At 51.9% G+C, this 27871-nt stretch overlaps 2 protein-coding genes across 11 annotated transcripts in view; one reads left to right on the forward strand and one right to left on the reverse strand.

Annotated features, from left to right (window-relative positions):
- Positions 1–301: 301 nt before the first annotated feature.
- Positions 302–23725, reverse strand: LOC105357787 (protein FAM184A). 10 transcript variants are annotated; one of them, XR_013647307.1, is made up of 25 exons: positions 23348–23725; positions 22519–22596; positions 21764–21898; positions 21534–21680; positions 20991–21197; positions 20749–20922; positions 20518–20679; positions 18331–18466; positions 18019–18200; positions 17754–17939; positions 17520–17642; positions 17286–17447; positions 16881–17002; positions 15133–15283; positions 8782–8896; positions 8597–8694; positions 8013–8166; positions 6323–6462; positions 6054–6238; positions 5819–5965; positions 5612–5729; positions 5404–5508; positions 4468–4654; positions 3685–3818; positions 1647–1814 (listed from the first exon to the last, which is right to left on the reverse strand). XR_013647307.1 is itself a non-coding variant. In XM_023949116.2 (24 exons), the coding sequence occupies exons 1-24, from the start codon at positions 23489–23491 to the stop codon at positions 3781–3783; spliced, it is 3336 nt and encodes a 1111-aa protein (XP_023804884.1). In that variant the 5' UTR covers positions 23492–23725; the 3' UTR covers positions 3568–3780. The 10 variants fall into 10 exon arrangements, 8 of the variants coding, with proteins under 8 accessions (XP_078786459.1, XP_078786455.1, XP_023804890.1 ...); XR_013647312.1 differs by lacking the exon at positions 4468–4654 and having other exon boundaries at positions 302–1814; positions 6335–6462; XM_023949116.2 differs by lacking the exon at positions 1647–1814 and having other exon boundaries at positions 3568–3818; positions 6335–6462; positions 21582–21680.
- A 2762-nt stretch (positions 23726–26487) lies between these two features.
- LOC101162654 (potassium voltage-gated channel, subfamily H (eag-related), member 3) overlaps positions 26488–27871 on the forward strand; it is a 63195-nt gene continuing 61811 nt past the window's right edge. The window contains exon 1 of the mRNA XM_023949142.2: positions 26488–26942. Within this exon, the coding sequence (XP_023804910.1) occupies positions 26876–26942 (67 nt within the window). The 5' untranslated portion in view covers positions 26488–26875. The remainder of the gene's footprint in view (positions 26943–27871) is intronic.

Raw genomic sequence — 27871 nt, forward strand, 5'->3', positions numbered from 1 at the left:
CAGAAATGTAGACAGTTTGTCGTGATGTGAAACAGAAGTTTGTGTTTGTTCCACAGAATAAAAGACGTTCCACGTCTAACGGCGTTCTCCTGACTCGCTTCTTCCTGCTGCTGGAGAAACTTTCATCAAATCAGATCCTGTTACCGGGCAGAAAAACGACCTGGAGATATGATTGACATCTGTTTCATTTTATGTGTAAACAAACGTTTCTGTTTTTATTAAGTACGACTTCATTTTTACTCAAGGGGGGGGGGGGTATTTTGTGACCAAACTAGAAGTAAACAAATGAGTAAAGCAGGAGTTTGTATCTGACAATCCAAAGTTTACTGTTCCAGATCACACAACAGAAATGATCCAAATACAAACATGTTCTGAAAGGAGTGCAGGTAGAAAAGACAGTCGGACGTCCCGCTCAGAACCCGCCTGCTTCTGAGCTGAAGGTGAAACCCGGTCCGACCCCAACCCGGCAAGAAACACAGAGTCTGTAAAAACCCGCAAAACGTTGATGTACGGCGTGGTGCCGAACGGAGACGCCGTTCCAGAGAGAGACGCCGTTCCAGACGGAGACGCCAGAACGGAGATGTCGTTCCAGACAGAGACGCCAGAACGGAGACGCCGTTCCAGACGGAGACGCCAGAACGGAGACGCCGTTCCAGACGGAGACGCCGTTCCAGACGGAGACGCCAGAACGGAGATGTCGTTCCAGACAGAGACGCCAGAACGGAGACGCCGTTCCAGACGGAGACGCCAGAACGGAGACGCCGTTCCAGACGGAGACGCCAGAACGGAGACGCCGTTCCAGACGGAGACGCCAGAACGGAGACGCCGTTCCAGACGGAGACGCCAGAACGGAGACGCCGTTCCAGACGGAGACGCCAGAACGGAGACGCCGTTCCAGACGGAGACGCCAGAACGGAGACGCCGTTCCAGACGGAGACGCCAGAACGGAGACGCCGTTCCAGACGGAGACGCCAGAACGGAGACGCCGTTCCAGAGAGAGACGCCGTTCCAGACGGAGACGCCGTTCCAGACGGAGGCGCCAAAACGGAGACGCCATTCCAGACAGAGACGCCAGAACGGAGACGCCGTTCCAGAGAGAGATGGTGAATAACAGATGGCAAAACGCAGACGGTGGAGCGCAAACGGCAAAACGCAGACGGCAGAACGCAGACGGCAAAACAAAAACGGCGGAATCAAAACAGCTGACCGGAGACTTTGGAATGAAGACGCCGAAACGTCAATGCTGGAACAAAGATGGCGGAACGGAGACACTGGAGCGAAGATTCCGGACCCAAGACACCGGAACAGCGAATCCGGAATGGAGACGCCGGAACGGAGACTTCGGAATGAAGACTAAGACTCCGTTCAAGAGAAACAGAGTGACGGACAGATCCACCTTTCCTGATCACTTTGATCCATGCGATCGGAAACGCATTGGAGCCATTGGGTCCTTCAGATCCAAACGTCAGTCCGGATCACAGCGGATCAAAGGGATCAGGAAAAGTTCTTGAACTTTCTCTGGAAGGAACAGTCCTTTGGTTTGTCAAGAACATCGTTTGATGTGATTGTGAGAAAATATCTTCAGAAAAACCCAAATCATCATAAATCCTAAAGATCTGAAAGAAATCTAAACTTCACAGTGTGGAGGATTTAAACCAGCTGTGGTTCAGCGTGTCACCGCTTCGTCTGCACACGGTCGAGCCACGAGGACCGGACTGGAAAATCTCCATCCGGACAGCCGCCAAGACTCGTTTCAGGCACATAAAGAAACGCCGCTGGTCGTGTGACGTCACGGAAACATCTGAGCAGCTGTTCTGCAAAACGAGGAAGAAACGTTTAAATAAAGACGTGAAGCAGAAAGACCAGCGAAAGAAACAAATTCAGATATCTGAAGAACGTTTTCCATATTTGAGAAAAGTTCTGCGGCAGAGGGGCGGAGCCTAATATCAAAGGATGAAGCACAGCAGAGTGGGAGGGGCCTTAAAGATTTCTTTAAGCTTCGCTTTTTCACAAAAAGCGCGGAAGTCATTGCATCCAGAAGTCCCTTCATGACCTGCAGGTACACAGGTGGGCAGACTCCGCCCCCTAGTGAGGACAAAGACCAGAGATGGGCGGAGCCTGGTTTTCTCTTTGTAAACAGTCTGTTGGACGTTTGCAGCCGAGTCCAGGTTATAGACGGACCCGCGTGCAGACCGATAACGCCGTCAACATGAAGACGTTTGTGAAGCCGCGGCGCTGCTCCAGACCGCGGCGAGTTCTGCGACCCGCTGACACCTCAGCTGGTTCTCCGAGGAAGACGAGCGTTCATCGCACTGAAGCCTCTGAGGGCTGATGAAGACCATGCAGTCTGTACAGAACCACGAGAACTCTGAGCACTAAAATGTTGACGTGAGATACGGCAGCGTGTCTGTTTTCTCATGCTCTGTGGTCGGCGCCGCCCCCAGGCGTGACCAGGAAGCCGCCGACACTTCCTGGTCACCCCTCGTCCCAAACGGACCACAGGAAAACAGACGCCTCTTCTAGCATAAATGGTGGAGTATTGAAAGTGCCGGGCGCCGGACTCGGAACGTTCAGAACCCATAAGCCCCGCCACACCCCAGCCCCCGCCAGCTCAGGTGAGTATTTACAGGTGAGGCTGTGGGACAGTCAGCTGAAGCCGCTCCGCTGGACTGCTGCTGTTCTCAGCCAATGGAAGGACACGGATATGAAATAAGAGGCGGAGTCACAGCGCCCCCTGCTGGTAGCAAGCCGCAGTTCAAAGGGGGGAGGGGCGTGGACAGATCCAGTTTTCTGGTTTCAGACTGCGCTTTTGAGGGTGGACCATGACTGTGTCTGAGACCTGGACCCTCACAGTGAGTGGCGATCGGTTTGTGTTTCTTTCTGACAGGAATCGTTAAGGCCCGTACACACCGGGACGAATATTCGCCAGGTGTTATTCGCCAGCGTTTTTCGCCACGATTTTTGTGTTCACACCCAGGCGATTTTCGCTGACGGTGAGCCGAGCGAACATGCAATTTCATTCCCTGACATTAGATGGCGCTTAATGTAAACAGAAATACTCCTGTACACAAGGTGGCGCTGCGCAACTTTACGCTTCCTAAAGTCGCTTTTCACTCAGAAGAAGAGAGCAAGTATTTACGCGCTTGTCAGAATCAAACAAAGAAAACATGAATATTTCAAGCACCAGTAGCTCCGACTGGTGCTTGGTTCAGGGATATTTTAGAATGTCCGTCATTATTTCTTCGCGGCAGTGTAGACGCTACTCGGCGTCTATCTTCTTCGCTGGTATATGTGCTCAGAAAGGCAGTTTTGTGTTTGAGCGCCCCCAAGTTGTGTTTTACTGTAACTTCAGAAGCTCCAGACACGTGTGCAAAAGCGCCATTCTCATTGGTCGAATAGATTTCGACGCGATGCGTCGAAAAAAAAAACGAACCCGAGGCGTTTTTTTTTTTTGACGCTTTGGCGCCTGGCGTTTTTTCGCGGCGGTGTGCACACTCTCATTGGTGCCCTTTGTTTAGTCACGAGGTGTTAAACGTCGGCGAAATTCGTCCCGGTGTGTACGGGCCTTTAGACTTTGGACACCTCAGCTCCTCCTACAACAACCCCCCCCCATCATGGCCATGGTTGGAGCAATGCGGGCGATCAAACAGCGGCGGTCTCCAGCTTCAGCTTCCTGTCCCTCACCTCCGTTTTTGACAGAACTGGGGAACATTTTTTGCATTGAGAAGGAGAAGGACTGAGAGGGAAGCTCCGCCCCCATTCTGCTTTGCCCCGCCTCCCTCAGGTGTGATGGCGCCTCGACGTCGGCTTCAGGAAGGCTGAGGGAGGAAGAAAGACACACCTGTTAAAACGCAGAGGAGGCTGGGGGGGGCACACACATGCAGTGGGGGGGTGAGATGAAGCACCAATGAGAATGAAGGCTTGGATCAAAAGGGGGGGGGCATGGAGGGACACTCTCAGTAGATTCTTCCCACAGCGACACGAGGACCGGATGTTGACGTCCAACCATCCCAGGAGAACCCTGGCTAAGGGGGCGGGGCCAGGACTGGATGTTGATGGGGGAGGGGGTTCTCACAGTGGACAGGAAGTCAGGTTTATGACTACGGATGCAGTTAACCCTTTGATGTGGGCCAACTGCCGCCCCCCCATCAGACAGAATGACGTTCATGTATTACCCCCCTCCCCCCCATAAGGGGCAGATCATCAGTCCCTCCTTTTTCCTGGAACATAAAGAGAGCGACCCTCACCATGGGGGGGCTAGAGTAACATTATTGAGCCTTGATGTGTGTTTCTGAGTATTTATGGGGGGGGGGGCATAAACCATCCATCCTCTCTAAGGACAGTCAGTGAGTTTTGGGTGGAGGGGGGCAGCATCTGTCAGCTGGTTTCACCTCCTTCAGCTTTGAGGAGGAGCATGAGGATGAGGAGGATGAGGAAGATGTCTGAACAGCGGTGGGGTTTTCTTACACTGGGGGAGAGACCTCTGGAGGGGGGAGTGAGGAGACCCAGTTTGGCCTCCTGGTCCTACCTCCTCCACCTCCCGTCCCGCCTCCTCCTGGCCCTCCTGACTCGTGGTTGGGGGGCTGACGAATCGCAGAGCGGAGTGGCTAGGGAAGCTGTTGAGGCGGCGATCTGATTGGCCGCCCTTTTTAGACTACAGACACAGATAGAGAGACATGAGAGCGGCGACCCGCAGCTGAACCGGGTCAGAACTGCAGAACCTCAAACCAGTCATCTTCATCTAACGCCTTCAGCTGTCCGTCACGCCGGCTTTAGGGGGCGTGTTTAAGCTGCTGGCAGATGTTTGTCCCGCCTTCTTGATCGTCTTTACAAATGGGTCAGAGTTCTGGGGAATCCTTCAGCTAAGATGCCTCACCTCATGAAGCCCCGCCCCCTTTTCCCATGGTTCCCTTGTTCTGCCAGTTTCAGAAAGCAGAAGCTTCACTCAGAATGTTCTGATAGAAAAAGGACAGAACTTCAGCTTCAACAGAACCTCCTCCTTCCCTGAAGAACCCACATCTGCTTCTGATTGGACGATGAGAAGACAGTAGGACAGCAGGTCATGTGACCCGGAAACCATGGAAACCGTGAACCCAGCTGAGCCTGTGGGGGGCTCAGTCCTTCCCCAGGTAAGACAGGAGGGGGGAGGTGGGGGTGTGGTTCTCCGTGGGGGGGTGAAGATGGAGATGATAGTTTAGGTGAAGGTGTGGTTCCGTCAGATGTTCTCCAGCTGAGGCTTTGACCTTTGGGGGTCAAACGTTCTCTGCAGAACACAGAACCGGGACTGTCCCGTCAGCTGCTGGGTTCTGGTCTGCAGCTCAAAGCTCTCAGAGAGGAACGTTTCCAGCAGACTCAGAGCACACGGCGGTCCGGCTCTGTGGGGGCGGGGCCTACGGGACTCACCTTGATCAGAGGGTTGATGACGCCGACGTTGGCGCTGGAGTTGAAGACCTTGTTGAAGCTGCTCTCCCTGTTGACCAGCTCCAGCTGGTAGAACTTCTTATCGTCCTGGAAGAAGACGGCCAGAGTCTGGACTCAGAAACATCTGACAGGCCGGCCCCGCCCCCCAGGATGAGGCCCGGATCCCAACAGAACCGGCCCGGTTCCTCACCACCAGCTTCTTGACCAGAGCTTCCCGCTCGCTGACCATCTCTCTGAGCTCGGCGATCAGGTGGAGGTCCTCCGGCCGGCTCTCTCGGTTCCGCATCTTCTCCTCCGTCCCCTCCAGCCTGAAACAGAGCAGACGCGTTTGGGAGGAGCCTGAGCGTGTGGGAGGAGCTTCAGAGGAGGTGGAGCTTCAGAGGAGGTGGCGCCTCACAGTATCTGCAGGGCGGAGATCTTGTCCTTCAGGACCTCCTGGGCCTTGTTGAAGTCGGCCAGCAGGATCTGCGTCTCCCGGTGATGAGCCACGTTCAGCTCCCCCAGGTCCCGCTCGTGTCTCTTAGTGAGGTCCTGCTCGTGGGCCCTGCGGCAGGAACACACAGGAACCCACAGCTCACATTTCAGGCAGGGGTTATGGTCCAGCGGCGTTCCTCTGGGGGGGCAGCTCTGACCTTATCTGGTGGTTGGCCTCGCTGCGGACCCTCAGAACCTCTTTGCCCTTCAGCTCCAGCTCTCTGGTCAGAGTGTCGATGGTCTGGTTCAGGGCGTGGATCTCGTGGTCCAGGTCGGTGATGCGGTTGCTACGGGAACACATCTCCGCCTCCAGGTCGGAGACGCGAACGAGGAGCTCTTGCTCCTGAAAGCGGAGAGAAGATGGCACACTTGACCGGAGAAGAGGACAGCTGGGGGAGTTGGGAGAGCGGACGGCTTCAGCACACACCATCCAAGCTACCTTTTTGTGGTTCTGCTCCCTGACTTTGTCCAGCTCCCGCTTCGCCGCCGCGTTCTCCTTCATGTGGACGTGCTTCAGGTGCTCGATGGCCGCGGCGTGGAGGTGGTTCAGCTCGGCGCGCAGGGAGGCTGCCCGACACAGACGGAACGGGTGAGGAGCACACACGTATACACATCAGGAATTAGACACGTACCAAGAATTAGACAGGACCGTTCCATCAACAGGATTCAGTCTAGACCCCCCCCCCCCCCCCCCAACATCCATCCACACACAAACACTCCAGGATTCAGGCAGGACCACCCAAAGACAAATGACAATAACACCAGGTGTTAACCAGGGTCATCTAAATACCAGGATTTAGCCAGGACCAAATAAACATCACTTTCAACTGAGGCTCAGATACCAGAATAAGGAACCCTGGAGAACACGGACTGTGACAGACAGGTTCTGCAGGAACAGAAACGTTCTCCTGCAGGAACAGAAACGTTCTCCTGCAGGAACAGAAACGTTCTCCTGCAGTAACAGAAACATTCTCCTGCAGGAACACAAACGTTCTCCTGCAGGAACACAAACGTTCTCCTGCAGGAACACAAACGTTCTCCTGCAGGAACACAAACGTTCTCCTGCAGGAACACAAACGTTCTCCTGCAGTAACACAAACGTTCTCCTGCAGGAACACAAACGTTCTCCTGCAGGAACACAAACGTTCTCCTGCAGTAACAGAAAGGTTCTCCTGCAGAAACAGAGGCGTTCTCCTGCAGTAACACAAACGTTCTCCTGCAGGAACACAAACGTTCTCCTGCAGGAACACAAACGTTCTCCTGCAGGAACAGAAAGGTTCTCCTGCAGGAACAGAAACGTTCTCCTTCACTAACACAAACGTTCTCCTGCAGGAACACAAACGTTCTCCTGCAGGAACACAAACGTTCTCCTGCAGTAACAGAAACATTCTCCTGTAGTAACACAAACGTTCTCCTGCAGGAACACAAACGTTCTCCTGCAGGAAGACAAACGTTCTCCTGCAGGAACACAAACGTTCTCCTGCAGGAACAGAAAGGTACTCCTGCAGAAACAGAGACGTTCTCCTGCAGGAACAGAAACGTTCTCCTGCAGTAACACAAACGTTCTCCTGCAGGAACACAAACGTTCTCCTGCAGTAACAGAGACGTTCTCCTGCAGGAACACAAACGTTCTCCTGCAGAAACAGAGACGTTCTCCTGCAGGAACAGAAACGTTCTCCTGCAGTAACACAAACGTTCTCCTGCAGGAACACAAACGTTCTCCTGCAGTAACAGAAAGGTTCTCCTGCAGGAACAGAAAGGTACTCCTGCAGAAACAGAGACGTTCTCCTGCAGGAACAGAAACGTTCTCCTGCAGGAACACAAACGTTCTCCTGCAGTAACAGAAAGGTTTCCTTCAGGAACAGAAAAGTTCTCCTGCAGGAACAGAAAGGTTCTCCTGCAGGAACAGAAAGGTTTCCTGCAGGAACAGAAACATTCTCCTGCAGGAACAGAAACATTCTCCTGCAGGAACATAAATGTTCTCCTGCAGGAACAGAAAAGTTCTCCTGCAGGAACACAAACGTTCTCCTGCAGTAACAGAAAGGTTTCCTTCAGGAACAGAAAAGTTCTCCTGCAGGAACCTTTTGGAACCAACAGGAACGTGTTCCACCACTCACCCAGCTTGGCTTTTCCTTCGTCCTCCAGCTCGAAGCGCAGAGTCTGCAGTTCTTGTTCTGACTGCTGCCGCAGGATTTCTAGGGTTCTCCTGTGGGCCTCCTTTAGCGCGTGGACCTCCTCCCTCTGCTCCTGCTTCAGACGCTCCTCGAGGGCCTGGCAGAGTGGAGATGAAACAGCAGATGGAGAACCTGAAGGTCTGGAACCTGTGAGGGTGGATCCTGGTTCTCTAGGACGTTCCTCTGAGGAGTGACTCCTCCACAGGGGAACCGAGGTCCATTGACCTTTTCAAACACGGGTTCTGTGTTTTTCTTTGTGTGTTCTGTGTTTTTGGCCTTTAAAATCTCATGGAATGGATCCACAACACAGAACAAACAGAACGTGGATAGAGAACGTTCTGCCGGTTCTTTAGTACTCGAGCTCCCTCTGGATGAGTAAATATTTACGCGCAGAAAAGAACAAGGAACCGCAAAGAGTCATCTTTCATCTTTTCTCATTCCACATTAAAGCCTGAATATTTCCACAGAACCAGAGAACGTGTCAGAACCCGTGGACCCGTGTGACGGTTCTCTCAGACGCTCCTTACTCTGATCTGGTGCTGCCGGGCCTCCTCCATGGTGCTGAGGGCGCAGCAGTGCGCCTCCTGCAGCCGGTGCTCCCTCCTCTGATGCTCCCTCTGCATCTCTGCAGACACAGCAAACGCATCAGAGGCAGCTGTGCTTCCTTCAGGCTTAGCTCCGCCTCTAAATGTCAGGAAACGGCGGCGCTCACCTTTAAGCTGCTGGCTCAGGAGCTCCCTCTCCTGGCTGAACTGAGACTGCAGCTTCTGTAGCGCCGCCTGCGACTGCGAGAGCTGCAGCTCCAGAGACTGTTTCAGCAGGGAGATCTGCGGAGAACATGTGGACGTTCTTCAGCTACGCAGACGTTCTACAGTTAAGGCAGACATTCTTCAGATAAAGCAGATGTTCTTTGGATCCGCAGACGTTCTTCAGTTAAAGCAAACGTTCTTCAGTTAAAGCAAACGTTCTTTAGCAACGCAGACGTTCTTTAGCTGCGCAGGGTCCTTCAGTTAAAACAGACGTTCTTCAGCTACGCAGACGTTCTTCAGCTACGCAGACATTTTTCAATTAGGCAAATGTTCTTCAGTTAAAGCAGACGTTCTTCAGCTACGCATACGTTTTTCATTTGCGCAGACGTTCTTCAGTTAAAGCAGACGTTCTTCAGCTACGCAGACATTTTTCATTTGCGCAGACGTTCTTCAGTTAAACCAGACGTTCTTTAGCTACGCAGACGTTCTTCAGCTACGCAGATGTTTTTCTTTTACGCAGACGTTCTTCAGTTAATGCAGATGTTCTTTAGCTGCGCAGACGTCCTTCAGTTAAGAAAGACGTTCTTTAGCTACGCAGAGTCCTTCAGCTATGCAGACGTTTTTCATTTGCGCAGACGTTCTTCAGTTAAAGCAGACGTTCTTCAGCTACGCAGACATTTTTTATTTGCGCAGACGTTCTTCAGTTAAACCAGACGTTCTTCAGCTACGCAGACGTTCTTCAGCTACGCAGATGTTTTTCTTTTACGCAGACGTTCTTCAGTTAAAGCAGATGTTCTTCAGCTGCGCAGACGTCCTTCAGTTAAAGCAGACGTTCTTTAGCGACGCAAACGTTCTTCAGTTAAAGCAGACGTTCCTTAGCAACGCAGACGTTTTTTAGCTGCGCAGACGTCCTTTAGTTAAGACAGACGTTCTTTAGCTACTCAGACGTCCTTCAGTTAAGACAGACGTTCTTTAGCTACGCAGACGTCCTTCAGTTAAAGCAGACGTTCTTTAGCTACGCAAACGTTCTTCAGTTAAAGCAGACGTTCCTTAGCAACGCAGATGTTTTTTAGCTAAGCAGAGTCCTTCAGCTATGCAGACGTTTTTCATTTACGCAGATGTTCTTCAGTTAAAGCAGACGTTCTTCAGCTACGCATACGTTTTTCATTTGCGCAGACGTTCTTCAGTTAAAGCAGACGTTCTTTAGCTACGCAGACGTTTTTCATTTCCGCAGATGTTCTACAGTTAAAGCAGACGTTCTTCAGCTACGCAGACGTTTTTCATTTGCGCAGACGTTCTTCAGTTAAACCAGACGTTCTTCAGCTACGCAGATGTTTTTTTTTACGCAGATGTTCTTCAGTTAAAGCAGATGTTCTTTAGCTGCGCAGACGTCCCTCAGTTAAAGCAGACGTTCTTTAGCTACGCAAACGTTCTTCAGTTAAAGCAGACGTTCCTTAGCAACGCAGACGTTTTTTAGCTGCGCAGACGTCCTTCAGTTAAGACAGACGTTCTTTAGCTACGCAGACGTCCTTCAGTTAAGACAGACGTTCTTTAGCAACTCAGACGTCCTTCATTTAAAGCAGACGTTCTTTAGCTACGCAAACGTTCTTCAGTTAAAGCAAACGTTCTTTAGCTAAGCAAACGTTCTTAAGTTAAAGCAGACGTTCTTTAGCAACGCAGACGTTTTTTAGCTGCGCAGACGTCCTTAAGTTAAGACAGACGTTCTTTAGCTACGCAGACGTCCTTCAGTTAAAGCAGACGTTCTTTAGCTACGCAAACGTTCTTCAGTTAAAGCAGACGTTCCTTAGCAACGCAGACGTTTTTTTGCTGCGCAGACGTCCTTCAGTTAAGACAGACGTTCTTTAGCTACTCAGACGTCCTTCATTTAAAGCAGACGTTCTTTAGCTACGCAGATGTTTTTCCGTTAAAGCAGGCGTTCTTTAGCTGCGCAGACGTTCTTTAGCTGCGCAGTCGTCCTTCAGTTAAGACAGACGTTCTTTAGCTACGCAGACGTCCTTCAGTTAAAGCAGATGTTCTTTAGCTGCGCAGACGTTCTTTAGCTGCGCAGACGTCCTTCAGTTAAGACAGACGTTCTTTAGCTGCGCAGGCATCCTTCAGTTAAGACAGACGTTCTTTAGCTACGCAGACATCCTTCAGTTAAAGCAGACGTTCTTTAGCTACGCAGACGTCCTTCAGTTAAAGCAGATGTTCTTTAGCTGCGCAGACGTTCTTTAGCTGCGCAGTCGTCCTTCAGTTAAGACAGACGTTCTTTAGCTACGCAGACGTCCTTCAGTTAAAGCAGATGTTCTTTAGCTGCGCAGACGTTCTTTAGCTGCGCAGACGTCCTTCAGTTAAGACAGACGTTCTTTAGCTGCGCAGGCATCCTTCAGTTAAGACAGACGTTCTTTAGCTACGCAGACATCCTTCAGTTAAAGCAGACGTTCTTTAGCTACGCAGATGTTCTTCAGTTAAAGCAGACGTTCTTTAGTTAAGGCAGACGTTCTTCAGCTACGCAGACGTTTTTCATTTGCGCAGACGTTCTTCAGTTAAAGCAATTGTTCTTTAGCTACGTAGACGTTCTTTAGTAAAGGCAGCGGTTTTCAGCTACGCAGACGTTTTTCATTTACGCAGACGTTCTTCAGCTAAAGCAGACGTTCTTCAGCAACGCAGACGTTCTTTCGCTGCGCAGACGTCCTTCAGTTAAGACAGACGTTCTTTAGCTACGCAAATGTTCTTCAGTTAAAGCAGACGTTCTTTAGCAACGCAGACGTTCTTTAGCAGCGCAGAGGTCCTTCAGTTAAGACAGACGTTCTTTAGCTACGCAGACGTCTTTCATTTAAAGCAGACGTTCTTTAGCAACGCAGACGTTCTTTATCTGCGCAGACGTCCTTCAGTTAAGACAGACGTTCTTTAGCTACGCAGACATCCTTCAGTTAAAGCAGACGTTCTTTAGCTACGCAAACGTTTTTCAGTTAAAGCAGACGTTCTTCAGCTACGCAGACATTTTTCATTTGCGTAGACGTTTTTCAGTTAAAGCAGATGTTCCTAAGCTACGCAGACGTTTTTCATTCACGCAGACGTTCTTCAGCTAAAGCAGACGTTTTTCAGCAACGCAGACGTTTTTCATTTACGCAAACGTTCTTCAGTTAAAGCAGACGTTCTTAAGCTACGCAAACGTTCTTCAGTTAAAGCAGACGTTCTTTAGCAACGCAGACGTTCTTTAGCTACGCAGATGTTCTTCAGTTAAAGCAGACGTTCTTTAGTTAAGGCAGACGTTCTTCAGCTACGCAGACGTTTTTCATTTGCGCAGACGTTCTTCAGTTAAAGCAATTGTTCTTTAGCTACGTAGACGTTTTTTAGTAAAGGCAGCGGTTTTCAGCTACGCAGACGTTTTTCATTTACGCAGACGTTCTTCAGCTAAAGCAGACGTTCTTCAGCAACGCAGACGTTCTTTTGCTGCGCAGACGTCCTTCAGTTAAGACAGACGTTCTTTAGCTACGCAAATGTTCTTCAGTTAAAGCAGACGTTCTTTAGCAACGCAAACGTTCTTTAGCAGCGCAGAGGTCCTTCAGTTAAGACAGACGTTCTTTAGCTACGCAGACGTCCTTCAGTTAAAGCAGACGTTCTTTAGCAACGCAGACGTTCTTTAGCTAGGCAGACGTCCTTAAGTTAAAGCAGACATTCTTTAGCTACGCAGACGTCCTTCATTTAAAGCAGACGTTCTTTAGCTACGCAGACGTCCTTCAGTTAAAGCAGACGTTCTTTAGCTACGCAGACGTCCTTCAGTTAAAGTAGACGTTCTGTAGCTGCGCAGACGTCCTTCAGTTAAGGCAGATGTTCTTTAGCTACGCAAATGTTCTTCAGTAAAAGCAGACGTTCTTTAGCAACGCAGACGTTCTTTAGCAGCGCCGAGGTCCTTCAGTTAAGACAGACGTTCTTTAGCTACGCAGACGTCCTTCAGTTAAAGCAGACGTTCTTTAGCAACGCAGACGTTCTTTAGCTAGGCAGACGTCTTTCAGTTAAGACAGACGTTCTTTAGCTACGCAAATGTTCTTCAGTTAAAGCAGACGTTCTTTAGCAACGCAGACGTCCTTCATTTAAAGCAGACGTTCTTTAGCTACGCAGACGTCCTTCAGTTAAAGCAGACGTTCTTTAGATTCGCAGACGTCCTTCAGTTAAAGTAGACGTTCTGTAGCTGCGCAGACGTCCTTCAGTTAAGGCAGATGTTCTTTAGCTACGCAAACGTCCTTCAGTTAAAGCAGACGTTCTTTAGCTACGCAAACGTTATTCAGTTAAAGCAGACGTTCTTTAGCAACGCAGACGTTCTTTAGCTGCGCAGAGGGCCTTTAGTTAAGACAGACGTTCTTTAGCTACGCAGACGTCCTTCATTTAAAGCAAACGTTCTTTAGCTACGCAAACGTTATTCAGTTAAAGCAGACGTTCTTTAGCAACGCAGACATTCTTTAGCTGCGCAGAGGTCCTTCAGTTAAGACAGACGTTCTTTAGCTACGCAGACGTCCTTCAGTTAAAGCAGACTTTCCTTAGCTACGCAAACGTTTTTCAGTTAAAGCAGACGTTCTTTAGCAGCGCAGACGTTCTTTAGCTGCGCAGACGTCCTTCAGTTAAGACAGACGTTCTTTAGTTGCGCAGGCTTCCTTCAGTTAAGACAGACGTTCTTTAGCTATGCAGACGTCCTTCAGTTAAAGCAGACGTTCTTTAGCAACGCAGACGTTCTTTAGCTAGGCAGATGTCTTTCAGTTAAGACAGACGTTCTTTAGCTACGCAGACGTTCTTCAGTTAAAGCAGACATTCTTTAGCTACGCAGACGTCCTTCAGTTAAAGCAGACGTTCTTTAGCCACGCAGACGTCCTTCAGTTAAGGCAGACGTTCTTTAGCTACGCAAACGTCCTTCAGTTAAAGCAGACGTTCTTTAGCTACGCAGACGTCTTTCAGTTAAGGCAGATGTTCTTTAGCTACGCAAACGTCCTTCAGTTAAAGCAGACGTTCTTTAGCTACGCAAACGTTATTCAGTTAAAGCAGACGTTCTTTAGCAACGCAGACGTTCTTTAGCTGCGCAGAGGGCCTTCAGTTAAGACAGACGTTCTTTAGCTACGCAGACGTCCTTCATTTAAAGCAAACGTTCTTTAGCTACGCAAACATTATTCAGTTAAAGCAGACGTTCTTTAGCAACGCAGACATTCTTTAGCTGCGCAGAGGTCCTTCAGTTAAGACAGACGTTCTTTAGCTACGCAGATGTCCTTCAGTTAAAGCAGACGTTCTTTAGCAACGCAGACGTCCTTCAGTTAAGACAGACGTTCTTTAGCTACGCAGACATCCTTCATTTAAAGCAGATGTTCTTTAGCAACGCAGACGTTCTGTAGCTGCGCAGACGTCCTTCAGTTAAGACAGACGTTCTTTAGCTACGCAGACGTCCTTAAGTTAAAGCAGACGTTCTTTAGCTACGCAGACATCCTTCATTTAAAGCAGATGTTCTTTAGCAACGCAGACGTTCTTTAGATGCGCAGAGGTCTTTCAGTTAAGACAGACGTTCTTTAGCTACGCAGACGTCCTTCAGTTAAAGCAGACGTTCTTTAGCAACGCAGACGTTCTTTAGCTGCACAGACGTCTTTCAGTTAAGACAGACGTTCTTTAGCTACGCAGACACCCTTAAGTTAAAGCAGACGTTCTTTAACTACGCAGACGTCCTTCAGTTAAAGCAGACGTTCTTTAGCTACGCAGACGTCCTTCAGTTAAGGCAGATGTTCTTTAGCTACGCAGACGTTTTTCATTTACGCAGATGTTCTTCACAAACATAAACAATCTTTGAATCTCTTTGTTTTTCAAACGATTTTAATTATATTTTTCACTTATTTCCCTTATTTTTTTAACAAAGAACGCTAAAGAACGGCAGAAAACATCAGCTGACTGTTGCCATGACAAAGCATGACTCAGCAATTTCCCCTCCAGCCTGCAGACTTGGACACCTGAAGGGACTCGGGTGTTTCTGCGTGTGGATCTGTAAAAGAGCTTCGGTTCTGCAGAGAAGCTGCTTTTGACGCAGACGAGTGAAAGTGGGTCAGCCCCCCCCCCCCCCCCCCCCCATTATTCATACTCTGGGTCTTTGTTTCTGCTGCAGCTCCATCAAAGGAGCTCAGAGGAGCTCAGCACCTCCATGAATATTCACAGCATCGCTTTCTTCTAGGAAACGCTCTGCAGCTCACAGATGAAGCTCAGACCTCCAGGAGTCCTGAGCTTCATGGCACCTCCTGCTTCAGCTCAGGACTCCTCCCATCCGGAGCCTCCTGCAGAATCACCTGTTCCAGCAGGTCCTCCACCTTCCTCTGCCAGCTCTCTCTGGCCGCCATCATCTCGATCTCCTTCTGCTGGGACAGCTGCGTCAGAGCCGCCTGCTTGTCGGCCTCGTACTCCTCTGTCAGCTCCTCCTTCAGCAGCCGCACCTCCTCTCTGCAGACACACAAGGAGGGGTTAACAGCAGCTGGAGGAGGCGTGAACCGTGTGGGAACTAAAGACTGTCATGTCTGCAGAGGTCCAGAGACGTTCTTCAGATTAGGGGTGTGCCAACAAATCGATATGCCGATATATCGCGACATTTAGTACCGCGATCGATTATCGATACGTCTTCACCAAGTATCGACCTTTTATTTACGTTTAAAAACCCTGTAAAATGTTATATTAACCATCCTTTGGTAAGACAATTCCTCGGAGGGTCGATAGGGGGCGCTCGTTGCGAGATTGGCTGTTGCGGGCGGACGAAGAAGCACACACATTCAAACAAAGATGGCGGAGCAGAAAAACAATGAGAAGCTAGAGCAGAAAGTTAAAAGACGCGCCGGCAGCATTGAAGCTGCATCAGCCGGAGTTTTGTGAGAAAGCTGTGACTGCTGCCGGCCTGAAGCCGACACAGCCCGGCGCGGATACCTTTATCCAGACGAAGCTACCGCCGTCTTCTGCGAGACAGACAGAGCGCCGGCAATAAACGGAAAACGGTCCCTGAAGCGCGGTGGAGAACGAGGGATTTGGGTTTTATAAATGCAGTAGAGCCACGCTTTGACATTCCCCCTGGGAAATACTGAAAAAAGGATCCCTGTACTGTACGTCCAGACCAGAGCTACGGCTGAGATGGAAACGGAAGAAAGAGGGGCATCCCTCCCCTTAGACCCCCCCTCTCCTCTAAAGGTGGACGAGCGGCGTCTTCACGCTAAAAGCCTGTGGTTCTCCAGAAAAACATGAACATATAAACATACATCACATGCAGCTTTACCCCAAAGTGTTGTTCACAAAGATGTTTCCTTTTGGATACACTTTAAGTTCTTCATGTATTTTATTCCTGGTCTTTTATTTTGAAAGCAGTTTATGTCTTAAATAACTTAAAGGAAGGTTTCTAGCTACTTGATTTTAGTTTTCTGGGAGAATTTTATTTCTGTTTCCACCACATTTGCACTAAATGGTGTCATTTATTTTTAACAAAGACATTATAATTTGTTCACAGAATTAATATCTGTTTTACAGCTATTTCCTTTAAATCAAGCAATGACTATGGGTTTGTTTTTCAAAAGTTAATACCAATGTGTCTGGCAGCTACTTGACTTATTCATTTTTATCCTGTTTACAGCAATTCTGTACTAAATAATGGCTGCTGTTCATGTTCACTATTGTTTAAACTGAATTTTAGCGACATTTCCAAATGAAAATTGTCATTGTTTGTCAAAGACAGAGTATTACTGATTTCAGCAATGTTACACAAAAGTCTGTGATTCATTACACCAAATAGGACACTAGTTGTTCATTATCATGGTGTTTAAAAATAAATGGGGAAATATTTTCCTAAAAACAGTTTTTCAAGTTATTCTTTCTTAAAGTTTGATATAGATTAGTTGTTAGAGACGATATATATAGATTATCGCATTATCGGCATATCGTGATGGTATCGTTATCGTGAGCTAAGTATCGTATCGTATCGTGAGGTACCCAGTGACTCCCAGCCCTACTTCAGATGGTTCTGATCTCCAAACCTCAGAGGAGGACGCTCGTCTTCTCTTACCGCAGAGCGTCTCTCCATTTCTGGTCCAGGTCGTCCGCCATCTTGTCCATCTTCTGCTTCTCCTCGGTCCGGATGGACATGACTCTGGCCTCGTGCTGCTGCTTCTGGGTCTCGATCTCCTCCTGAGAACATCAAAGGCCAGCTTAGAACCCGGTTCTATGAGGTCCCTCATCGGGACGTTGAAACGGACTTGAATCTGCTCAGAGGAGAGTTTCCTGAATAGATCATTTCCCTGATGGATCTCCTCAGACCCCGACCCGGTCTCTCCTCAGATCCAGACCCGGTCTCACCTCAGACTCAGACCCGGTCTCACCTCAAACCCCGACCCGGTCTCACCTCAAACCCCGACCCGGTCTCTCCTCAGACCCAGACCCGGTCTCACCTCAGACCCAGACCCGGTCTCACCTGGAGGTCGGTCAGCAGGTTGCTGGTCTCCCGGACGCGGGCCCTGGTGGCGTCCAGCTCGGTTCTCAGCTTCTCCTGCGTCTCCTTCAGGCAGCTGATCTGCGTCTGCGCTGAGCTGAGGTTCTGCTCCTTCTCCCTCACCAGCTCCTGGAGGTGGGACACCTGAGGAGACAAAGAGGCGGTTCTCAGAGGTCTGGGGGTGGGCGGGGCCGAGCGTCAGCGGTGGTTTCAGACCTCCTGATTGGCCATGTTGACTTTGGCTGAGAGCTCCTCCTTCAGGTTGTCCAGCTGCTGCTGGAGGCGGTCCCTCTGCTCCTCCAACGACAGACGTTTGATGTCAAACTCCTGACTCATTTTCTGAGAGGAGAGAGAACGATTGGAACAGAGGAACCTGGAGGACCTCCAGAACCTTCAGATCCAGATGGTGCTGGGTTCTGTCATACCGGACCTCAGTGAAGAAGAACTCACTGTGATGAGGAGTTTCTTCTCCTCCTCCTTCTCCTGCAGGGCCTCCTCCCTGATGGTCCGGTGCTTCTCCTCCAGCTCCTCCAGGGCTCTGAGCTGCGCCTCCTTGAACCTCAGCGTCTCCTCCTCATAGTGGGCTCTCAGCCTGGACAGCTCCTTCTCGTAGCCCTGATGGTCCTCCCGCAGAGACTGGTGCGCAGACAGAGGGAGGGTGTGACACCTGTGAAGCCCCGCCCCCTCCCGACCCCCCCCCCAGGTGAGGACGTACCTGCTCCAGCTTCAGCACCTGCTGTTTGTGCTGCTCGCTGAGGAGCTGGCTCTGGTTGAGCAGAGCCTCCCGCTCCTCCTCCAGCCGGCTGATCTTCTCCTTCAGCCGGGTCTGGTCCTGGTCCAGGTTCCGGATGGTGGCCTCGTGGGCCATCTGTGTGGCCTGCAGGGAACCGATCTGACCTGACAAGCACAGGAGCAGAGAACCCTTTCAAAATAAAAGTCAGGCTCTGCTCAGGAGCCGCAGAGAACCTGGTTCGGAGGTTCAGTTGATCTCTGGATCCAGGTTTCTGCCGGGCCTGACTGGACCCACCGGCCTTGTGCAGGATCTCGGTGGCCTGCTGCTGCACGCGCTCCCTGCTGCTCTCCAGCTCGTACTCCGTGTCCTTCAGCTGCATCACCCAGATCTCACCGTCCTGGATGGCCTCCTCCAGCTGCTTGTGGAGGTTCTGCACACAGAAAGAGACCGTCATGAAGGAGCTTCAGAGGGGAAAGGCATGCTGGGAAATGGAGGAAAGGAGACAAAGTTCACACGTCTTCATGCTGCTGGTGGATGGAGGTGGATGGAGGAGGGTGGAGGAGGAGCAGGAGGATGGAGGGGGAGCAGGAGGATGGAGGTGGGTGGAGGGGGAGCAGGAGGAAGGAGGAGGGTGGAGGAGGATGGAGGTGGAGGGGGAGCAGGAGGATGGAGGGGGAACAGGAGGATGGAGGTGGGTGGAGGGGGAGCAGGAGGAAGGAGGAGGGTGGATGGAGGGGGAGCAGGAGGATGGAGGTGGGTGGAGGGGGAGCAGGAGGAAGGAGGAGGGTGGATGGAGGGGGAACAGGAGGATGGAGGTGGATGGAGGAGGGTGGAGGTGGATGGAGGGGGAGCAGGAGGATGGAGGTGGGGGAACAGGAGGATGGAGGTGGATGGAGGAGGGTGGAAGAGGAGCAGGAGGATGGAGGGGGAGCAGGAGGATGGAGGTGGGTGGAGGGGGAGCAGGAGGAAGGAGGAGGGTGGAGGTGGATGGAGGGGGAGCAGGAGGATGGAGGTGGGCGGAGGGGGGGCAGGAGGAAGGAGGAGGGTGGAGGGGGGACAGGAGGATGGAGGTGGATGGAGGAGGGTGGAGGTGGATGGAGGGGGAGCAGGAGGAAGGAGGTGGGGGAACAGGAGGATGGAGGTGGATGGAGGAGGGTGGAGGTGGATGGAGGGGGAGCAGGAGGATGGAGGTGGATGGAGGAGGGTGGAGGTGGATGGAGGGGGAGCAGGAGGAAGGAGGAGGGTGGAGGGGGAGCAGGAGGATGGAGGAGGGGGAACAGGAGGATGGAGGTGGATGCAGGAGGGTGGAGGTGGATGGAGGGGGAGCAGGAGGATGGAGGTGGATGGAGGAGGGTGGAGGAGGAGCAGGAGGATGGAGGGGGAGCAGGAGGATGGAGGTGGGTGGAGGGGGAGCAGGAGGAAGGAGGAGGGTGGAGGTGGATGGAGGGGGAGCAGGAGGATGGAGGTGGGCGGAGGGGGGGCAGGAGGAAGGAGGAGGGTGGAGGGGGAACAGGAGGATGGAGGTGGATGGAGGAGGGTGGAGGTGGATGGAGGGGGAGCAGGAGGAAGGAGGTGGGGGAACAGGAGGATGGAGGTGGATGGAGGAGGGTGGAGGTGGATGGAGGGGGAGCAGGAGGATGGAGGTGGATGGAGGAGGGTGGAGGTGGATGGAGGGGGAGCAGGAGGAAGGAGGAGGGTGGAGGGGGAGCAGGAGGATGGAAGAGGGGGAACAGGAGGATGGAGGTGGATGGAGGAGGGTGGAGGTGGATGGAGGGGGAGCAGGAGGAAGGAGGTGGGGGAACAGGAGGATGGAGGTGGATGGAGGAGGGTGGAGGTGGATGGAGGGGGAGCAGGAGGATGGAGGTGGGGGAACAGGAGGATGGAGGTGGATGGAGGAGGGTGGAGGTGGATGGAGGGGGAGCAGGAGGAAGGAGGTGGGTGGAGGGGGAGCAGGAGGATGGAGGTGGATGGAGGGGGAGCAGGAGGAAGGAGGTGGGTGGAGGGGGAGCAGGAGGATGGAGGTGGATGGAGGGGGAGCAGGAGGATGGAGGTGGGTGGAGGGGGAGCAGGAGGAAGGAGGTGGGTGGAGGGGGAGCAGGAGGATGGAGGTGGATGGAGGGGGATGGAGGTGGATGGAGGAGGGTGAAGGGGGAACAGGAGGATGGAGGTGGATGGAGGAGGGTGGAGGTGGATGGAGGGGGAGCAGGAGGAAGGAGGTGGGTGGAGGGGGAGCAGGAGGAAGGAGGAGGGTGGAGGTGGATGGAGGGGGAGCAGGAGGATGGAGGTGGATGGAGGGGGAGCAAGAGGAAGGAGGGGGATGGAGGGGGAGCAGGAGGATGGAGGTGGATGGAGGGGGAGCAGGAGGAAGGAGGTGGGTGGAGGGGGAGCAGGAGGATGGAGGTGGATGGAGGGGGAGCAGGAGGATGGAGGTGGATGGAGGGGGAGCAGGAGGAAGGAGGGGGCTAAACGAAGAAGCTCCACCTTGATGGTTCCCTCGGCGTTGGCCAGCGACGTCTGCAGCCTGTTGGTCTTGTCTCGGTTCTCACGCGCCTCCTCCTGAGCCTTCTGGAGCTCGCTCCTCAGCTTTGACAGGGAGCGCTGCAGCGCCGCCTCCTGAGCTTGGAACTCCTTCCGGAGCTCCACCTGCAGAGGAGCAGGAGGCTGCAGGAGGCCTTCCCGGTGGCTCCGGCTGAGGTTCTGCTCAGCACTCACCTCGGTTCTCTTCCAGGCCAGCAGGTTCTCCGTGGTGAGCTGGTGCGTCCTCCTCATGGCCTCCAGCTCCCTCTCGTAGTACTCCTGAGCCTTGGCCAGCTTCCCCTCATACTCCTCCACCAGGCGGACCTTGTCCTTGGTGATGTCCTCCACCCTCTCCATCAGAGCCTCCACCTGCCGGGACAGAACCGGAGTGACTCCCCGGTTCCGCTCAGAACCGTCCGGCAGGTCTGGCAGCCCACCTCCTGCCGGTGAAGCTCCGCCATCCGCTCCTGGTCTTCTGAGGAGGTGGCGCTCTGGTTCTGCTGGTTGTGGCGGAGCTCCTCCACCTCGTGGCGGTGGGTGGCCCTCAGATCGTCGAGCGCTCGCCGTTTTTCCGCCTCAAACTGGGCCTGAGCCTGGCTGAAGGCTCGCAGCTTCTCCTCAAAGTCCCGCCGCATCTCCTCCACCTGTGGAGGAACCCACATCATCATGCTGAGGCGGAGCCTCCTCAATGACACCTCTTCCAGGACGGAACAGAGGAGCTGCGTCCTGAAGGAGGTGAGCTCCAGTGAAGGGAGGAGATTCTGCAGATCCATGGAGATCACGGACGACAGAGAGGAGGATCTAGACCTTCATGACCTCCTGCAGATGCAAACGTTCCTGAAGACTGAAGACGTTCAGTCATCAGGACCGTAAAGCTTTTCTGAAATGTGGTTTAGCTCCGTGACTGGGTGGAGCTGGATGTTGCAGAGCGTCCTCCTTCCTCTGAGCTCCTGTTTCAGGGGGCGTGGTTGTCTGGAGACCTGCAGAAGGGTTAGTGCACGCTCACACGTGCACAGACTGCGGCTGACCTCCCTGCTCATGGACACCACCCTCTGCGTGTGCTGCGCCTCGGTGCAGAGCTGCGAGTCCTCCATCCTCTGCCGGTACATCTCAAACTCCGCCAGAGCCTGCGGACCACAAGCGTCTGCGTCAGAGTGGGCGGAGCCTGGCCCCTCCTGAGCCGGGGAGGGGGAGGGGTTACGCTCAGCACCTGTCTCTTCATGTGCTCGTGAAGCTCCACAGACTCCTCCAGGCTGGCCAGCCGGCGCCGCAGGTCGGCCTCGTCCGCCATCTTGGTCTTGTACTGCATGATCTTATCTCTGGTTTCTGTCACGATGTGCTGGACCTGGAGAGCAGGGCGGAGAACGCCACAGAACGCCGTCTCATCGACTAGGAGCATCAAAGATCGTTAGCATTAGCGTTCAAAGCTATCGCTGCGTCACAAAGAGTTCCAGCAGCTGAAGAGCTTTTGTTGTTTGCTGTCGCCGATGACGGCTCAGCTGTTAAAGGGTTAAAATGCTGTCCTATTGTGATGCATTGGTGTAAATCAGGACATTTCAGCTCCTGAACAAATGAATGATACGTCCACCAAGACATGCTTTAGGAAAATCATCTTAGAAATGGATGAAGACGTCCTCTTTGTGTCCTGAACGGACGCTGAGGCTCTGAAATCACTGGAATGTCATGAAAGAGCGATTTTTACACGTCAGAGATCAGCTGGAAGGACACTGACCCCCCCCTGAAAGACTTTGCAGCAAAACCAAGAATCCACTTCCCGCGTTTGCAGATGACTCACTGATGTTTATCTGTGTTTGTAAATCACAGATAAAAGTCTGATCTGCTTCTATATGTGAGCTGTCACTTCCTCAGTGACCTTTTGTCCCACCGTGGGGGCGGAGCCACAGAGTACAGGAAGTGACGGGCTGGCGCCTGCGCCCCCTGGTGGCTGCAGGAGCGTGTGCGTACCTCGTCCTCATGCGCCTCCTTCAGAGACTCGATCTCCTCCTCGTGTTCGTCGTTCTTGGTGTTGAGCGCGTAGATGACCTGCAGGAGGAGGACAGACGTTCAGCATCTGAGAGGAGCAGGAGGCGCAGACCGCAGCTCCTCAGGACCTCCACGATGCGTCTGCCGCTCGGTTCTAGACACATCATCTGTTCTGTTGAAGTTTGCAAAGAAAACCGGGTTCTGCCGTTTTTGTTCTGTGATCTAAATCTGCAGGACGTCCAGAAAACTGATGACGACGTTCTGAGTGGAACCGTTCTCCATCTGATCCTCATCTGGTCTCAGAACCACGCATTAGTCAGGTTCTCTATGAAGATCCGCTCTGCCGGGTTCTGCTGGGTTCTAGAAGGTTCTGGAGAATCTCTCTGATCAGAACATCCTCTGGTTCAGAAAAAAGACTCAGAGTGAGACCTCTGTACGATCAAAGATGCTCTCTGCAGATTAAATCATGTCAATGTAAAAAATTCTTACTTTAAAAAAAGGAGCCCGCCCCCTCCCCCATGATAATCCCGCCCCATAAACACCCAGATTATTCCAGATTATCCCATCTGGACCCTGTGGTCCAAGAACATAAACAGACCCCCCCGCCCCCCTCCCTGTAGACACACGTGGTCCCCAGCAGCAGGTTTTACATAAACAGCTGTTCTGATCCACATGAAGAGCATCTGAACCTCCGTGATGACGTCATGCTCCTCTTTGTCCTGCTGGCAGAAGAACCGGGGGGGGGGGGGGGGGGGCAGCTGAACGGTTAGCAGGTTACCGTCAGCATGCACGCGCGCGCGCGCCCACTCACCTTGGTGAGCTGCGCGATCTTCTTGCTCATCTTCAGGTGCAGGTCCCGCGTGTACTCCAGCGTCAGCCCGGACGGGGGGGGCGCGATGAATTTGGCGGCGCTCGCGGAGCTGAAGGAGGGCTGCCAGCCGGCCCCCGCCGCCATCTTCACCGGGAACGAACCGGAGCGAGCGCGCGGATCAACCGGAGCGGGGAGGGAAGGGAGGGGGGGTCAGCGCCTCAGCGGGGGCATCCCGTTCTTGTCGCGGTGGGAGGGGGGACAGGGGGAGAGATGGAACAGCCAGCCGCGTGTGGGACTGCTCCGTCGCACGCGACCATAACGGGCGCGTGCACGGAGGGGGGCGGAGACGTGCGCCAGATGCTCGTCCAATCAGTGCCAGCGCGCACGCGGACGATCATGCGGACATGTCTGTTTTTGTTTGTTTCTATTTTATTTATTCTTTCATGTTGATGTTTCTGCTTCAGATTCATTTATGGATCCTATCGATGATGACGTCACATGTTGGAAAAGAGCTGATGTCATTTTTTAAAAGTCCTTTGATTTTGTAGCATTTCCAGACCGTAAATGTATAGAAATCATAGAAATTCATGTAAATTCCCGCTGAGGATTCCCATTTTCGTGAAGCAGGGCTGTTTTCATTCCTGGGGGGTCGACATCAGCTGCAGTCTGCTGAACGGGAATTCTTTTTCTTTCATAAACATGTCTGTTCTTTCATCTGTTCTGCTGATTCTATTAAAGCCCCCCCCCCATGGTGATGTTTTTCACCAAAAACCTAAACGTCTTCAGATCATGTTTCTCTGAAACCTCTGGTTCCAAATTCTCCTCCATGTGGGCGTGGCCGTTGGTGCTCCGCCCTTTACCCCCCCCCTTTCTGCTAGCTGGATCTAACATGAGTGAAGAGCTTGACAGGAGGGGGGGCATAAATGTCAGGACTGACAGTCTCTGTTCTCCTCCGTTTCTGTTTAGCGACACAGAAACGGAGAAAAGTGACGTTTTTGGACAGAAGGACAAACACAGGAGAAGCAGACGCTGCTGTTTGATCACAGAGACGATTCCACTTTGTGGTTTATGATGTTAAACAGAAATAGTTCTAAATGTTTTAATTATAAATATTTATACAGAAATGTCCTTAAATCTAACCAACTTTTTTCACATAAAGTCTGATTATTATGAATCTCCAGAGTGAGACGCTTTGATTCTCTTTGAACATTTTATCCAACAGCCACAAATGTAGTTTTCTGTCCTGCTGCTCTATCAAATACAAGAATGGGTTCTTCTGCTAGAACCACGTTCTCGATAAGAAGAGAACGTGACTGACATGAGGCCTGAAACCGGCTTTGCCCTGCGTGACCTTTGACCTGTGAGCAGATGAAAGTGAGCTGGAAACAGAGTCCATCCTGCTGGAAGATCCCAGATTCAGTGTTGGAGGAAGCTTCCTCGGTCTGATGCAGGACTGTTGTTCTTTAAAGATCCACTAGATGGCAGCACTGAGCGAGAACCGCTGCTGCTCACGTCAGAGGAACAGTCCAGGAAGAGTCCAGCAGACGCTGCAGGCAGAACCGGGCCGGAGGCCGTGTGGTGAAGCTGCAGCGTGTTTCAGCTGAAGCCTCCATCGTGCTGACGGGGGGGTTGCTATGAGAAACCGGATCAAGATGATCCAGCAAACTGAAGTCCAGCTGAAATCATCTCATGTAGGCTTGTTTCTATTGGTCCCTGAAGGAAGACATGTCCAAAGTCCGTCCTGTCATGGAAACAGTCAAATGTGGCCCCCAGGACTTTGTAAGAGCTGCAGTTTGGGGGGGTTTACATGAAGATGTAAACACGCGTGTGTTTGTGTACGTTAAATAACCAGATCCATCCTCATCCACCACATCTCATAGATTCATCCATGAAAACACTCAGAATAATAACTATTTATTCTACATTTGCATTTAATGCAGAACCTTCTGGACTAAAATAGTCGACATCAAAGCGTTTCTCTGGTCAACAGTTGGATTTACAACATTTCTACAGAAGTTTAGGAGGAAAAGACGATGAAAGAGGAAAAAAGTTCTTCTTTCTGCAGAATCTGCTGCTGGAAATGACAGAAGCTGAGGTCAAAGGTCAGCGTGTTTCCTGGGTTGTCCAGCTGCAATGACTGTTCTCCGCCTGCAGGCGTCGCTGTTTCCTCACTAATGAACCCGGCAGCAGGTTGACTCTGCTTTACAGATTTAGAACTTTATTATAAAAACCTCATTTTAGGTTTTCATAGTTTTCACAAACGTAAATTCTATAATAAAAAACCTGAATTCTGACTGAAACTGCAGCAATATTTCAAATTATTTTCTGCTTCAAAAAACACAAAGGCTCAGAAAACGATCTGTAAATGTTTTAGATTAAGTGTAGCATTTCTATTTTTGACAAATGTATTGTTTTTTTCCATCTGCTTCTTTTTTATTGTCTGTTTTTATTTTTAGTTTAATAATCTATATTATAATTTTGTTTTTAATATTTTCAAAAAGTTAAAACAATTTTATTCTGAATTCAGAATTGTGTTTTATTCCTTTGTTGTGTTATAAATGTTGTTTTTTGTATTAAAATTTGCAGAAATGAAGGTTTGACGGGATTCCCGCGCAGTCTCTGGGGGGGGGGGGTTGGTTCTCCGTCTGATCTGCTGCAGCTCCTGACTTCCTGTCAGCTGACCTCACCGCCGGTGATTGATGGATAAAACACTGAAATGTTCCAAAAGAACCACGAAGGAACCGAACAGGTCTGGAACATGGTCGGGGGGGGGGGGGGGGGGGGGGGGGGGTCTCCAATCTATGAAAACATGTCAAGAACTTCATCAACACAGAAAGTGAAGGAATCTCTGTGTGTCCGGGCCTGCGGGGGTCTCACAGGATCCAAACGTGGTTCCGGTTCTGTGGTTCCGGTTCTGTGGTTCTGGTTCTGTGATCACAGGATCCAAACGTGGTTTTCAGGTCGGGAAATTGGACCTGAACTGAACTGATGACAAACACGGAACCATGGAAATACCCCCCCCCCTCCCCCCATGTTCCTCTGGAGATCAAAGGATGGGAGGTGAAGAGGAGCTTTCAAACGGGAGGGGGTCCACTGATACGGGGGGGGGGGCATCAATAATGCAGTGGGGGTTTTTTTTGGGGGGGGGCATAATTCACCCGGTGTTGGGGGTGGGGGGTCGGAGGAAGAGTTCCTCTGTGGGACTGGGAGGAGAGACAGCAGGAGCGCTGGAGGAGAGCGGACCGCGCGCCTCCTCTCTGCGTAAATGTGAGCATCCTCGGCCCCTCCGCCCCCCCTCGACCTCTCCGTCTTCTCCTCGGAACCGGGACCACCTGCGCGGTGGTCCGAGCCCCCCTGCGGACCGTGGAGTCCCGCCTGTCTCGGCTCGGCGCCCTCCTGCAGGGCTTGGGGGGCGCGCCGGGGAACTCCTCCCGGTTCCTGCCGGGCTTCGTGTCCACGGCAGGAACGGACGGCCACGGCGCGGAGCGGCGGGAGAGACGCGGCTCGACGCGCTCCCGCACGCCGGTGATGCGGGGTCTGCTGGCGCCGCAGAACACCTTCCTGGACACCATCGCCACGCGCTTCGACGGAACCCGTGAGTTCTGCGCGCGCAGGTTCTGTTGCTGAAGTTTGATGCTGAAGCGCAGACTTCCGGAATGAAGCGCTGTGGGAAAGCCTTTGGGGAGAAGCTCTAAGCCTGATGGGAAAAGGGTCGTCATGTGGTGGGGGCGGGGGGGGGGGGGGGGGGGGGGTAACCACAGAACTGATTGATGGCATTTTCATTTTGACTGAATTGTTTTCTGTGTTTGAACTGGAAGCTGCTGACAGATTATCAGGAACACAGAACCAGAACCAGAACTCCTCATTCTTGTGACTCAGACTACAGTTTAAGTCACAGATTTTTAAATTTCTTCAGGATCAGAAATCAGACCTCTCTCAGTGAAACATCAGAACCCGTCTGTGGGTTTCCTGGTGATCCGTCCATCTCCTGAACCCGCTTGGTTCTGATGGGTCACATGGACCCAGCAGCTGCAGCCACTGAAGGTTCACACACTGATAGTTTTTGCTCCGTCCCCAAATGAAACATCATAGCGACCACCATGTAGAAAAGATCCTGCAGGGGGCGGTGGGGGCAAGGAGGACAGGTGACCTCAGCTGAAGGCCTCCTCCTGCTCCTCCTGCTCCTCCTCCTCCAGATGTTCCTGTCAGTCATGCCTGCACTCAGACCCGTCTCTTCTCTGGAGGAGCTGAGGAACGTTCCAGTCAGAGTCAGAGACACGGATCGCAGCAGAACCCCCCCAGAGTTCTGTCAGAGGGATAAACCTTTCAGCTCTGATCTTCACGCACAGCAGAGAGGTTCTCCTGCAGAACCAGGAGGAGGTTCCTGCTGATGGAGAAGAACTGAAGGTTCATGAAATCCAGCAGAGAACGTAGAACCTGCTGGAAAAAACAAGACTTGATGGAGGTGTGTGTGCGATTGTGTGTGTGTGATTGTGTGTGTGTGTGATTGTGTGTGTGTGTGTG

Source organism: Oryzias latipes, chromosome 2 (assembly GCF_053564925.1).
Source record: "Oryzias latipes strain Hd-rR chromosome 2, Olatipes_Hd-rR_3.1".
In the NCBI taxonomy this organism is placed as follows: domain Eukaryota; kingdom Metazoa; phylum Chordata; class Actinopteri; order Beloniformes; family Adrianichthyidae; genus Oryzias; species Oryzias latipes.

Bases quoted from the DNA above. Each gene is read 5' to 3' on its own strand.
- LOC105357787 (XM_023949105.2), bottom strand. From the start codon at position 23,491: ATGGCGGCGGGGGCCGGCTGGCAGCCCTCCTTCAGCTCCGCGAGCGCC. The intron at 20,680-20,748 runs GTGAGTGCTGAG...GCTCCTCTGCAG, and splicing joins TGGCCTGGAAGAGAACCGAG to GTGGAGCTCCGGAAGGAGTT. The intron at 17,003-17,285 runs GTGAGACCGGGT...TGATGTTCTCAG, and splicing joins ACCTGCTGACCGACCTCCAG to GAGGAGATCGAGACCCAGAA.